The 15,325-nt window shown below is 39.5% G+C and overlaps 1 protein-coding gene across 2 annotated transcripts in view; it reads right to left on the bottom strand.

Moving 5' to 3' along the window:
• NEMF (nuclear export mediator factor) overlaps positions 1-15,325 on the bottom strand; it is a 74,549-nt gene that overhangs the window by 10,375 nt on the left and 48,849 nt on the right. For both annotated transcript variants that reach the window (XM_021717957.1, XM_008068841.2), the window contains 8 exons: positions 12,428-12,540; positions 10,453-10,510; positions 9,907-9,965; positions 9,701-9,821; positions 7,701-7,965; positions 6,404-6,446; positions 6,223-6,272; positions 1,568-1,721 (listed from right to left, as the gene is read on the bottom strand). In XM_021717957.1, the coding sequence (XP_021573632.1) occupies positions 1,568-1,721; positions 6,223-6,272; positions 6,404-6,446; positions 7,701-7,965; positions 9,701-9,821; positions 9,907-9,965; positions 10,453-10,510; positions 12,428-12,540 (863 nt within the window). The remainder of the gene's footprint in view (positions 1-1,567; positions 1,722-6,222; positions 6,273-6,403; positions 6,447-7,700; positions 7,966-9,700; positions 9,822-9,906; positions 9,966-10,452; positions 10,511-12,427; positions 12,541-15,325) is intronic.

Raw genomic sequence — 15,325 nt, forward strand, 5'->3', positions numbered from 1 at the left:
AAACAGCGTCTTCCAACAACCTAAAAGAAACATTCCCACAATGATAAAAATCTTAGAACTAGTCCCTTCAATGTTATTAACAAAGTGTACACTACTTCTATGAAACTCTAAACTGATGTTTTGAGTCGGTGCAAAAAACATGGAAAAAATAATTAAAAATAACAGGATTAAAAAACATTAACTGCAGGCAATATGATTGCCTACAGATGACATATTAAAATTAAGTGCTCTATAAGACTGGCCATTATGAGATTAACACAAAAAGTCTTCTCACAAGCAATTAATAATTAGAAAATAAAAAATTTAAAATACCATTTACAAAAAGTAATAAAAATTGTAAGAAAAAATATAAGGTACCTATGAGTAAGTAAGATGGATTGGACTTCTCTGGTAAAATATATCTTTGTTGGGGGGGAGGGGATGGGATTAACAGTAGCAAATATCTGGCTGGGGAAGGGGAAACACCTCTAATCAACAGGGTGCCTGAATGAAACGTAATTATACACCTAACCCTTAACTGTACCCCACAAACCATAATAAAAAATATTGATTTAATAAATAAATATATATATATCTTTGTTGAAAATATAAAATATTATTACATATAGTCCATATTCTACATAACTACAGTTCAGAGTTATAGCTGCCCATAGGAAGAGTCAATATGGTAAAGATGGCAATTCATAAAATAATTTAAACATTTAATGTATTTTAATGAAAATCCTATCAGGATATGCCATGGAATTTAGCCGACATGGAGAATATTTCATTGTATAAATGCACTAACTTATTGTTATTTCACATTGTTGGACATTGAAGTTATTTGCCCTTTTCTATTACAAATTTCAACCTGATGAACATTCTTAGTGCATACTCACAATGTTTTGTGTTTTTTTTGAGTTGGAGTCTCACTCCATTGCCCAGACTGGAGTACAGTGGTATGCTCCCGGCCACTGCGGCCTTCACCTGCTGGGCTCAGGGGATCCTTCCACCTCAGCCTTCCAAGTAGCCAGAACTACAGGCGCACACTATCATGCCCGGCTAGCTTTTGATTTGTTGTAGAGACGAGGTCTCGCCAAGTTGCCCAGACAGGTCTCGAACCCACAGGCTCAGGCAATCCACTAGCCTCGGCCTCCCAAAGTGCTGGGATTACAAGCTGAGCCACTGAGCCCGGTCGCAGATTAAGACTTTTAATAGGAATTCCCATGTTGTACACTCAAACATTTACTGGATATATGAACATATGGTATCTATTAATTTCATAGGTAAAAAAAATTCCCCATGTTTACACAACATTTCATTACTTTTTGTTTTCAGATTTGCCATTTGTTTTTCAATGTCATGGATGGTTTGCTTCTTTGTGTGGATGGTATTAAAGGTCTACAGAACTTACAACTGATCTCTTGTTTCCTAAATGCTGTGTCTTTTCAACCAATTTTTAGTCAAAGGAAGTCCCACAGGATAATTTCTTTTGGCCTATGCTTTTTTTTTCACTTAAACTTTAAAAAAATAAAAGGAACCTCACACTCCATCTGTGAACCATACAACTGATCCTGAAACTTACTACCTTTTGTCCTCGTTTCATTGGTTGAACAGCTGGAACATTTCTGCTTGTGTTCTGATGAGTTTCAATGGGTACAGCGCTTTCTTTTGCTTTGTCCTTTTCCTCCATCACTTCTAAATCTCCCGAGTCACTTGGAAATTTTTTCTTCTTCATTTCTCTAAATACAAATGAAGCAAAAACATCTCTTAGAATTTCAAATTCTTAGTGTCCTAAAAAAATTTCATGGAAAAGGGCACATGTACAGTATGTAAGAGATCACTAAGCTAGAGTATAGACGGATGCCCAATCTAATAGGAAAAAGCTAAAACATGTTCGTATCTCATGAATTTCTCATTCTTTCTGTCATGCAGACTCCACACACTGTCACCCTTGACTTATCCTTACTAGGCACATTCAGCCCCTGAATACCTACCTTGATGGCCAGGCACTGGGATTTTTGATCTTTGTATCAACATGGTCTAGGCATTCAATAAAACATCTGTTGACTGGCTGGTTGAATAAATTGGGTTTAAAACATATGCAAATTAAGGATGAAGGGAACATTTTATTACTGTGCTATTTTTCTTTCTATTTCCCAATGCCAGTGCACTAGAACAGGTCCTCACTACTTCCTACCCAGGCTTCCTCCAATATAGTCCACATAATCTGTTTTAGTTAAACTTCTATATTAATCTTCCTTAATTGTTTGCCTATGTCACATTCCCATTCAAAATATTCCAAAGGTTCTCTTCATACCACTTTAAAGATAAATTCCCAAGTCGGGCTCGGTGGCTCAGCCTGTAATCCTGCACCTTTGGGAGGCTGAGGTGAATGGATTGCCTGAGCCCGCGGGTTCGAGATCCGCCTGGGCAGCGAGACCTCATCTCTACAATAAATCAAAAAATCAGCCGGGAGTGGTAGTGCATGCCTGTAATTCCGGCTACTGGGAAGGCTGAGGCAGAAGGATTGCCGGAACCCAGCAGGCGAGGCTGCGTTGGCCGGGAGCGGCCACTGCACTCCAGTCTGGGCTACCGTTGGCCGGGAGCGGCCACTGCACTCCAGTCTGGGCTACCGAGTGAGACTCCAACTCAAAAAAAAGAAAAAGTCCCAAATCCTTAGCTTGTAAGTAAGCTTCCCCAATCTTATCATCTACCATGCATAAATATGAACTTTCCCCTCCCTTCACCTCAATCCTCTGTCATCTAGCCTAAGTACTATATACTACTTCCAAACACCACTCGCCTTTGTTAATGCTAATTCCCCTTGGAGTCTCTCTCCTCATCTTCATTTACATAAGTGTTAACATATCTTCAAGGTATACTTCTCATAGTATTTCCCAAAACATCTGAACTCACAGCAACTCTTTTTTTAAGTTGGAATCTCACTCTGTCAGGCTGTAGTGCAGTGGTAGGCTTAATGTCACTGCAGCCTCGGCATGCTGGACTCAGGTGATCCTTCCACCTTAGCCTTCCAAGTAGCTAGAACTACAGGCGCATGCCACCACACCTGGCTACTTTTTTTAAAAATTTATTGTAGAGATGAGGTCTCACCAAGCTGCCCAGGCTGGCCTTGAACCCATGGGCTCAGACAATCCTCTCACCTCAGCCTTCCAAAGTGCACCTGGCCTTCACAGCAATCTCTTAATGGAACTATTGTATAACTTTCAGACAATATTATTACATGCTTATGACTACTTCCTGAATCCAGGACTCCAAAGCTTCCTGAATACACAAATTTTGTATTTTACCTCTTTCTACACTCAGTATCCAGCACAGTGCCATGTACTCGAAGTTCTCTGTAATTGCTTAATGATTACCCCTCTCAAATAGAGAGGTTTTATTGTCCACTCCAATCTAGGACCACTTCCTGGAGTACGTTAGACTCTTAGTCTTCCCCCCCCACACACACAGGAACTGTCCTCTTCCCTTCTGTCCTTGCCCTTCTACTTGCCTCTTGAGTCTTGGATTTTTTTAAAAATCAAGTTTTCTGTCTTATATAAAAAAATTTCCCAGTTAATTTCAGGTATTCGTATTTATTACTCTTCTCAATATTATTCTAGAACCAGCCTGTTTAATATACTACAACCATTATTGTACGTGTTTATGCAGTAAAAGGTCTGTCTTATTACAGTGTGTCCTCAAATAGCATCATATCATTTTGTTATGACTTTGATGAGAAAAAAAATCCATTCCCAGCAGCTGGGGCCACTGTGTGGAGTGGGCATGTTCTGCCCATGTCTGCCTGGGTTTCCTTCAGGTACTCAAGTCTCCTTGCACAGAGCAAGAGTGTGCTTGTTAGGTTAACTGGTGTGTCTAAATTGTCACAGCATGAGTAAATGTGGGTATGTGAGTGAGCGCTGCAATGGGCTAGTGTCCTGTCCAGGACTGGTTCTGGCCTCGTGCCCTTAGCTGCCAGGAGAGGCTCTGGCCATCTGTGACCCTTAACTAGAATAAGTGGGTTGAAAAATGAATGAATGAAGGCCAGGCGGGGTATAATTCCAGCACTTTGCCTGTAATCCCAGCACTTTGGGAGGCCGTGGCAAAAGGACTGCCTGAGCCCAGGGATTTGAGACTAGCCTGGACAACATGGCGAGACCTTATCTCTACAATAAATAAAAGTATTAGCTGGGCATGACGGTGGGCGCCCATAGTTCCAGCTACTTGGAAGGTTGAGGTGGAAGGATCACCTGAGCCCAGCAGGTTGAGGCTGTGGTGGCTGTGAGCATGCCACTGCATTCCAACCTGGGAGACAAAGTGAGACGCCAACTTAAAAAAAAAAAAAAGAAAAGAAAAATGAATGAATGACTATAAATGATTGTCAAAAACTCACAAACTATGATAATAATACAAATGTGTGACAATAAACAATGAAGAAAGTATTTAGCAAGCCTGCCATGTTTGTAATTTTTTAACTGCATGGTGGTAGGATGTGTTCTTTACAGTATTCACTTTGCAAACATTCCCTGATTTAACCCACTACTACTACAACCACCATGACTCACTGATACAGCAAAAATCTAGGTAAATAATTATCATATTTGTTTTCATCTTTCTTAAACATGCTGTGTACAGCTCTCATTTACTTCAGCGTTAAACCCTTTGCACTCAGAGACATCTCGTGGATCACCTATTAGCAGTTCAACCACACTTTTTAATGAAACAGTGAAAAATGAATCACTTCATATTAAACAGTGTAGCGTTGGAACCAATTATTTTATCGCAATGATATTCCTCAGGTGCAGTGGTACATGCCTGTAATCCCAGCACTTTGAGAGGTGGAGGCAAGAGGATTACAAGAGTCCAGGGGTTCAAGACCAGCCTGGGCAACTTGGCAGCCTTGGCAACTCTACAATAAATAAATAAATAATTAGCCAGGCATGGTGGCTTGCTTGTAATCCCAACTACTTTGAAAGCTGAGGCGGAAGGATCACCTGAGCCCAGCAGGCTGAGGCTGTGATGGCCATGAGAGTGCTACTGCACTACAGCCTGGGAGACAGAATGAGACTACTACTCAAAAAATTTTAAAAGTGATATTTAGTATATAATGGAATTTTGGATGCTGAGGAACTAACTTATTTATGACCAAAAAAATCAAAATTTTATATATTTTTCTAATGTGTGGTTATGTGTGAAATAGTCATTGTTTGATGTCTTCCACCTGGTGCTCTTCTATTTGAACAGATAATGCAGTCTCATTTTCTTCCTCCCACATTAATTGTAATATATTGTCCAGTCTGTGTACAACTGTGAAACCATCTTGCATTCTCTTTCAAAGTAACGCCAGCTGACATCTTTTTTACATAATCTTTTTTACATATACCTCAGTATATATTCCATCTCTTTATTTGATTTTTCATGCAATTTGAATGGAAAACTTCAAGGAAACATATATTTTTGAAAAATCTGTGATGGTGTAGGTCGGTCCTGTATAATGACTAGCAACCTCTATCTCCCTTAAAAGGAGACATTCAAGTACAAAGGGTTAATATTAGAAGTGTTTTGGGTCTTTATTTAGGAGTTTGATGATGTTTTTGTGACAAAAAATATGCTGAAGAATTTAACTCTTGTTATGTATCAGCCTGTGGCAAAATTGTTTCATTATACATTTTGTTTCAAGTTGAAGTTTCCAAGAACCCATCTAAAAGGATTTACTGTAACTGGCCTATTTCACTGATTATAGTGACAGATTAGGGCCTTAAAATAGAAAAATATATTAGAATTCAATATCAAAAACTAAAGATCTGTGCTAAATCTTGGTAATTTTTTTTTTTGAGTTGGAGTCTCACTCTGTTGCCCAGACTAGAGTGCAGTGGCTGCTCCTGGCCACTGCAGCCTCGACCTGCTGGGCTCCGGCGATCCTTCCGCATCAGGCTTCCAAGTAACTGGAACTACAGGCACGCATAACCACGCCCAGCTGATTTTTTTTTAATTTATTGTAGAGATGAGATCTTGCCAAGTTGCCCAGGCAGGTCTCGAACCCATGGGCTCAGGCAATCCACTCACCTCAGACTCCCAAGGTGCGGGTTTACAGGCTGAGCCACCGAGCCCAGCTGGTAATTTTTTTTTAAAATCTTGATAATTTTAATAAAAGAAGTCCTTAGAACAGCCATGTGATTTGTGGTAGCCAGGTTATCAATTAAAAAAAACACGTTTTTTTAGTTAGATAACATTAATGTTTACCTTCTTTCCTTGGCTGACAAATGTCTCCGGCTCTGTAATTTACAGTCACTCTATTAAAAAACAAAAAAACACAAAAAATAACATCACTGCTATTAACTTTTTAAACATTACAATTAAAAAGTAGAAAATTACTTTATTGAGAAGCACAGAATGTTCTTCATAAAACTCTAAAACAGTTTACCGAATTAGAAGATTCTTGTTTTAGAGCCAACTTCTGGAGGGACCTATGAAAACAAACAGAAAGGAGTCTACTATCCTGTAAAAAAACATTCATTTACAAAGTCCCCATATATTCCCATAAAATATTCTTAAATACTGGCAATCCTACAAATTTTCAACTAAATTGTTTCAACTAAATTGTTCAACTATATATACAACTAAATTGTTAATCTCACTATACCTTCTTATATATTCTAAAATAGGTTACATGTATCGAAAACTTACTATGTGGCAGGCACTGCTAGATGCTGTACATGCATAAAATCTTCACCAAAACTCTATGAAAGGAATGCCATTTCTTTTTATTTTTGGCTTTTGAGTTGAAGGTCTCACTCTGTCACCAGGCTGGAGTGCAGTAGCACAATCATGGCTCACTGCAGCCTTAACTTCTTATGTTCAGGCTATCCTCCTTCCTCAGCCTCCTGAGTAGCTAGGACTAAAAGCACACACCACCATACCTGGGCTTAAGCGATCCTTCCACCTCTGCTTCCCAAAGTGCTGGGATTATGGCAGTGAGCCACCAGGCCCAGCCATCACTGTACTTTCCCCATTAAGGAAACTGAAGTTAAACAGAACAAACTTGTCCAAGGACACCTCTAAGACTGAACAGTTGTCTGAGTCCTAAGCAGTTCTGAATTACCCCAATAACAATGTTTTCATAATTATGAATGGTTTACTTAATGACCTGTAACACCCTAAAGCCTAAAATACATTTCCCTTCATGGAACTGCTGTTACATTAGAATTTATAACCATTTACTTGTTTCTGCTTTGATACAGTTTAGTCATCTTTATTTATTTTGAGTTGAGGTCTCACTTTGTTGCCCAGGCTGGAGTGCAGTGGCAGGACCATGGCTGATGTCAGCTTCAACCTCCTGGGCTCAGACTATCCTTCTCTCAGCCTCCCTAAGTAGTTGGGACTGTAGGAATGTGCCACCACACCTGGATAATTAAAACAAGTTTTTTTACAGATACGAGGTCTTGCTATGTTGCCCAGGCTGGTCTTAAACTGTTGGACTTGCAATTCTCCTGTCTCAGCCTCTCAAAGTGCTGGGATTATTACAGGCGTGAGCCACTGTGCCTGGCCTACCTTTAAATTTATTTCTCTACCTTGGTGCCAAGAATTTCTTTGGAGACAGATCTAATCAAATGGTGGAAAATAAGGAAATGGAGGGTAAAAGTACTAAAGTCAATTGTGGTATTATCATTGTAAGAATTGCCTTCTCAGCTTACAAACTTAAAATTATGTTTTTTAATTACCTTTGGGACTGGAGGTGGGACAAATCAATGGTAGTATCCGGATAGTTTAGTGTTTCTTCCCCTTCGTCCTTAATTTCACCCACAGGATCTTCATATTCTCCTTCATCTTCAGAGCTCTCTTCCTGAATCAGTTCTTCATTTAGTTCATCTCCACCACTCTGAACAATAATATCCTCTTTGTCAACCTGAGTCACAAGTTCCACTTCTACAGGAGGAGTTTCATGAAATTCCTCTTTATCCTCTTCACTGCTAGTGTCAACACCATCTGCAGAATTACCATAAGGAAAGTCAGGGTGGGACTACCAACCAATCTAGGGAATTTTCTCAAAAACTTCATAAAAATATTCTACTGACTTCTTGCTTTTCCAAAAGATCACCAGAAAAATGCCTGATCATTCCCATAGGGTAGGTACTCTTAGACAAAAGGAGAATCTGTATCACGAATAGGTTAAACTAAATAATCTTCAAGATTCTTTGCCACAATAAATTTCTTGGACAATGTTACCCTTTCAACAGTGAAAATCATAACCCTGCCTAAGCAAGACAATAAAATTAGTTGTATAAATGCTGCTTTTATTAACAATTTGCACATGAAAACTGAAATACAAGTTATATAACTGGTACACAGCAGGTGCCCATACTTTTGCAAAAAAGAACACTGTTTAATAGTAATAACAGAATCTAGCTGCCTCACCTTCAAAATGAGATGCCACCACTCATCTAACAATGATGGCTATAAGAATAAAAAAAATGTCAATAAGTCACTTTATATAGTGCTAGGGCTCAATCAATAAGCTCATGTAGCACTACAATAGATGTAAATGAAACAATGCAATATTACTTCTAAAAAGGAAAAATCCAAAAAGATAGAATAGCTACAAAAGCAGTTTAGAGGGCATATTTACCCTAGTTCCCTTACATAGGTAGGTTAATTTATTCTAGCAACCACAGTTGCTCTCTACTTGAAGCAAATATTTTTTTAATCAAGCCAAATTCTCATTTAAAAAACTACACTTAAGCCAGGCGCAGTGGCTCATGCCTATAATCCCAGTATTTGGAGAGACGGAAGTAAGAGGATTGTTTGAGCAGAGGGGTTCGAGACCAGTCTGGGCAACTTGGCGAGACCTGGTCTCTGCAGCACATCAAAGAATTAGCCAGGCTTGGTGGCACACACCAATAATTCCAGCTATTTGGAAGGCTGAAGCAGAAGGATCACCTAAGCCTAGCAGGTCAAGGCTGTCGCGGCCATGAGTGTGCCACTGTATTCCAACCAGCCTGGGCAACAGAGTGAGACTCCAACTCAAAAACAAGAAAAAAAAAAAGAAAATCAGTACCTGTTATAAATTCATCTTTCTATCACCTCTAATTGCTAGGCCCAAAGGCATAAGCTAATTCATATATACCTGAGTCTATCTTTCTTAAATAAGTTTATACACTATTAAATACTGAAGTTTTACTATATAAGCATACGCTAAAGTGTACTAGTATGGATCCAGTTAAATACTTTTAAACTCATTGTAAGTATATTTATTTAACATTTCCAGAAGTAAAATTCAGTAAGCCTGGCAGCAAGTATTTTGTTTTTGTTTTTTTAATTGAGATTAGCCCCAAAGAGACATGATCTTCTAAGGATTTAGAAGCCAAACTAGACGATGAAGAACATCACAGGCTAATTTCTTAAAATCTATAAAAAACAGCCGGGCTTGGTGGCTCAGCCTGTAATCCGCGCCTTCGGGAGGCTGAGGTGAATGGATTGCCTGAGCCCGCGGGTTCGAGACCCACCTGGGCGGCGAGGCCTCATCTCTACAATAAATCAAAAAACCAGCTGGGCGTGGTAGCGCACGCCTGTAATTCCGGCTACTCGGAAGGCTGAGGCGGAAGGATCGCCGGAGCCCAGCAGGCGAGGCTGTGTTGGCCACTCCAGTCTGGGCAACCGAGTGAGACTCCAACTCAAAAAACAAACAAACAAACAAAAACAAACAAACAAATCTGTAAAATACCTAGTTGCTCCATTTCTTCTGACATGAGTTCACTTGTGCAACTTGCCAACGTTTCCATATCTTCATCCTGCACTCTGACTTTTCGTTCACCTCGATGTCTCCAAACACAAGACTCGTCTACCTACAGAAACAGTTATTTGTCATTGGTGAAACTTTAGAAAAGACTAATGGAAGTCAGAAAAAATAACTAAGAAGTTTAAAAGTACCTTAAAGAGGAAGCTAAACCCCATCATTAGATACGAAGGAGGAAGAAAATTCTTTTTTCCTACAAAAGATAATGTACGTTAATATTTTATAAATCAGTGTTCTCCATGTTTTGTTTGCAAAATGTCTAACACCAGTGATCATATCCATTTTGTCCTTTACTCTGTCATGAAGAACATTTCCCATTTACAGAGTTGGGCATTATGTACAGGAACTGTTGACAAGATGAAAAAACATGCAGGCTTGCTCTCATCTTTTGGATTAGTCAGACCCTGAATATTCTATTTACAGAAAAAAAGTCAAGGTATACTTTTCTATAACTCAATTATGTGAAAATACATTCTCATCAATAAAAATACATATGAAGATGACATGACAAGTGCTAAATTTGCCAGAGCAAGGCATAAATTTCCTTATTTCGTAACGGACTTCACATGTGAAATCCAAGTAATTAGTTTCTGTTCTGAGACTATCTGTAGATTGTCCTCAAATCTTGTCTCTATAATCCACTGACAAGTCTAGGAGTATTTTTCATGTCAAGCAATTACCTCTTATCATGAAGCTTCCTGTTGTCAAATATTCTCCCGTTGGTGCTGTTTTAGACACCTGAAGAACACAATATATTCTATTTATCATTTAAAAAATACTCAGGTGTTTTTTTTTCCTCTCAAGGAGAAAGTCAAGTCAGATTCAAGTAAGCCACACTATGTCCTAAAAAGTTTACAATTTAGTAAAAATCCTAAACGACAAAGGGATTGATATTCATTCAATGGCAGACACACCTTTGGCAGTATCAAAGAAATAACGAAAGATCTCCTTGTCAATAATTTTCAAATGCCATGGACTAGAGTCAGAACTGGTCCCCTTGTTTCTTCTAGCATGACAAGAAAAGTAAGGATAGTTTAATAAGCTTGTCATAAAGCTTTATTTACTAAAATAAAGTTCTAGCTATTAAATAAAATCCTTTTTTGAGAGGTAATTAAAAAAAACTTTCATTTTAGAAAATAAAGATAACAGCAGATTTTTAAAAAACGTAACCTTGTCTAGCAAAGCAGAAAGTGAGTAAGCTTATCTCATAATTTTTTTTTTTAATATTTGATACATCTGTGAAACCCCCAAATCTTAGAGTATACTAAGTCATAGTTACTAAAACAGCAAGGGATTGAAAACACACCAAATTTTATTCTTAAAAAAAATCTCTTCATAAAATGATTAAAACTACTTTTATAACAGTACTGAGGCAGAAAATATTAAAATTCCCCAATATGACAATATCACAGCACAGCAGATAATAACAAGCATAAATCGATATAAAATGAAACTAAATCTAAGGGAGGATAATGGAATTGAACTCCTTATGCTAATGTTTAGCTCCTGTACCTAGTAAAAGTACATCATTATCAATTATACTATTTTTTTTTTTGAGTTTAAGTCTCTCTTTGTCACTCAGGCTAGAGTCCAGTGGCACACTCATGGCCACAGCCTCGACCTGCTGGGCTCAGGCAATCCTTCTACCTCAGCCTTCCAAGTAGCTGGAACTACGGGTGCATGCCACCACACCTTGCTAATTTTTTGATTTATTGTTCAGCTGAGGTCTTGCCAAGTTGCCCAGGCTGGTCTTGAAACCCCGAGCTCAGGTAATCTTCTGGCCTCAGCCTCCCAAAGGGCTGGGATTACAGGTGTGGCCACTGCGCCCGGCTAATTACAATTCTTGAAAGTAAGAAACCAATAGCAATGTGAGGTCATATATAGAATGGAGTATCACCAAATAAAACAGCATAAACCATAAGGAAGGGCAATTACTAAAATCAAATGAATAAAACAAAACATAGGATACACCTACTTTTTTGGAAGGGCAAAAGATAATTCAGAAAATTCCAACAACAATGAACAAGAGATTTCTATTGTCAAATATTGAAACACACTTTATCCTGTATAACTGCATGGATCACGCTCTCTTCATTTAGGTCCTGCTCAAATCTTACCTACTCAGAAAGGCTTTCCCTGATACTTCATCCAAGATGGCAACCCCATCACTCTCTATTCTCTTTCTTGCTTTAAAAAATCTGACAGCAAGCCGGGCTCAGTGGCTCAGCTTGTAATCCCGCGCCTTTGGGAGGCTGAGGTGAGTGGATTGCCTGAGCCTGTGGGTTCGAGACGCGCCTGGGCAGCGAGACCTCATCTCTACAACAAATCAAAAAATCAGCCGGGCGTGGTAGCGCACGCCTGTAGTTCCGGCTACTTGGAAGGCTGAGGCCAAAGGATCACCGGAGCCCAGCAGGTCGAGGCTGCAGTGGCCGGGAGCGGCCACTGCACTCCAGTCTGGGCAACAGAGTGAGACTCCAACTCAAAAAAAAAAAAAATCTGACAGCACCTGACACTATGTACATATTTTTCTCTATCAATAAAATGTAAGCTCTATCAAGGTAGAGACTTTGTCTGCCTTATTCACTCATATACTCTCAAAATTTGGTGTACAGTAGGTCTTAGTAAGTTAAGAAAAAAGACAACAGTTCTTATTACCTGATGATGGTACACCCACCAAGCACTAGTGATAACTCGTGCATCCCAAGCAGCACTGTAACAAAGTGCCATTGTGCCAGCTTCAGTCAAGGTCCGTGGGGGAATGGCTTCTCCTATAACAAAGCACAACGTTTCAATATAGAGCAAGATATGAACATCACATGCAGCATGACAGGGCCAATCATTTTATATCTTAAATACTAACAAATGTTTATTCCACTAGAATAAACAGTTATTTTTATTAAAACATGTATTTACAGGACAGGTTTATAAATGATCTATGCAAATAAAACAAGTCAGAGAACAAACAGTCTCTCAGTTATATCAATAATTCTAACTTCATTCCAGAAAAAATAATTTAGAAAAATCTATGTAAAGTTTGAAGACTTTCTTATTTTTTATTTTTTTTGAGTTGGAGTCTCACTCTGTTGCCCAGACTGGAGTGCAGTGGCCGTTCCCAGCCACCGCAGCCTCGACCTGCTGAGCTCTGGCGATCCTTCCGCCTCAGCCTTCCGAGTAGCCAGAATTACAGGCGCACGCTACCACGCCCGGCTGATTTTTTGATCTATTGTAGAGATGAGGTCTCGCTGCCCAGGCGGGTCTCGAACCCGCGGGCTCAGGCAATCCACTCACTTCAGCCTCCCAAAGGCGTAGGATTACAGGCTGAGCCACCAAGCCCAGCGACTTTCTTATTTTTTGAGTTGGAGTCTCACTCTGTCACCCAGACTGGAGTGCAGTGGCCACACCCGGCCACCGCAGCTTCAACCTGCTGGGCTCCGGCGATCCTTTCCGCCTCAGCCTTCCAAGTAGCTGGAACTACAGGCACGCGCTACCACGCCCGGCTAATTATTTTTTTGTTATTGTAGAGATGAGGTCTCGCCAAGTTGTCCAGGGTCAAACCCACGGGCTCAGGCAATCCACTCACCTCAGCCACCCAAGGCACGGGATTACAGGCTGAGCCACCAAGCCCGGCTTTTGAAGACTTTCAAAATTAACAGATTACCTGAATCATCAAAATGAAGAGCATATGAAATAATATATCCTTTATAGTTAGGTTTCAAATATCTTTAAATGGAATATAATTAACATACCCTAAAATTCACCCTTTTAAGTATACAGTTCAATGGCTTTTGGCATATTCATAATGCTGTGGAACCACCAACACTAATTCTGGAATATTTTCATAATCCTAGGGGAAAAAATCCTGCATTCATTAGTAGCCATTCCCCATTTTCTGTTCTGTAGCCAGTCCCTGCCAATTACCACTCTACTTTCTGTCTCCATGGATTTACCTATTTTGGACATTTCATATAAACAGAATCATAGGTAGGATTTTATACCTGGTTTCTTTCATGTTTTCAAGGTTCATCCATTTTAGGAACATGTCTAAGTAATTCATTTCTTTTTAACTCTGAATAACACTCCATTGTATGGATAAACCACATTCTGCTTACTTATCAACTGATAAAACATATGGGTTGTTTCCATTTTGGGGCTATTACAAATAATTCGCAAACAAGTTTTGTGTGAACACATGTCTTTGCTATCTTGAGTATATAACTAAGAATGGAATTTCTGGGTCACCATCATGTTTAACTTTTTGAGGAAGTGGCAAACCATTTTCCCCAACAGTTGCATCATTTTCCCTTCCCACCAGCAGTGTATGAGGGTTCTAATTTCTCCACATCCTCACCAACACTTGTTATCGTCCATTTTTTCATTATAACCAACTGTGATTTTGATTTGCATTTTGCCTAATGACTGATGACACGAAGCATCTTTCATGTGCTTGCAGGTCATTCATGTATTTTTGGAGAAATGTCTATTCAAATCTTTTGCTCATTTTGTAATGGGTTATTACCTTTCTATTGTTGAGTCTTAAATGTTCTTTGGATACTGGTCTCTTGTCAGATAAATGATTTGCAAATATTTTCTCCTCTTCTGTGGACTGTCGTTTCACTTTCTTGATATTCGTTGAATTAAGGTTTTTCATTTTGGTCATGTCCAATTTATCTGTTTTTTTCACTGTTTACTTATAATTTTGGTACCATATCTAAGAAATGACTGCATGATATAAGATGATTACGATTTATACCTTGTTTACTTGTTTAGCTCCTAGATTTAGGTGTTTGATGCATTCAGTTAATTTTTTTTTTTTTGAGTTAGAGTCTCACTCTGTCGCCCAGACTGGATGGAGTGCAGTAGCACGCTCATGACCACCACAGCCTCGACCCACTGGGCTCAGGTGATCCTTCCACCTCAGCCTTCCAAGTAGCTGGAACCACAGGCAAGCGCTACCATGCCAGGCTAATTTTTTTATTTATTGTAGAATCAACGTCTTGTCAAGTTGCCCAGGGCAGCCTGGGCTCAGGCAATCCTCTCTCCTTAGCCTCCCAAAGTGTTAGGATTACAGACTTGAGCCACCGTGCCCAGCTGAGTTAAATTTTATAAATGGTGTGAAGAAAATATCTAACCTCATTCTTTCACATGCAAACATCTATCTAGTTGTCCCCACACCATTGTTGAAAACATTATTCTACCAAAACACAAGCAACAGACTGGCAGAAAATATTTGCAAAAGACACATAAGAAAAAGCATGATTGGCCGGGCTCAGTGGCTCAGTCTGTAATCCCAGTACTTTGGAAGGTTGAGGATAGTGGACAGCCTGAGCCCATGGGTTCAAGACCAGCACAGGAAACTTGGCAAGACCTCATTTATACAATATAAAAAAGAAAAAGAAAAAAGAAATTAGCAGGATGTGGTAGCGCATGCCTATATTCCAGCTACATGGAAGGCTGAGGCAGAAGGATCGCTGGAACCCAGCAGGTCTACGCTGGGGTGGCTGTGAATGTGCCACTGCACTCCAGCCTGGGCAACAGAGTGAGACTCCAACTCAA

This window comes from Carlito syrichta, unplaced genomic scaffold, assembly GCF_000164805.1.
Source record: "Carlito syrichta isolate Samal-C Ts95f unplaced genomic scaffold, Tarsius_syrichta-2.0.1 Scaffold311588, whole genome shotgun sequence".
Lineage (NCBI taxonomy): Eukaryota > Metazoa > Chordata > Mammalia > Primates > Tarsiidae > Carlito > Carlito syrichta.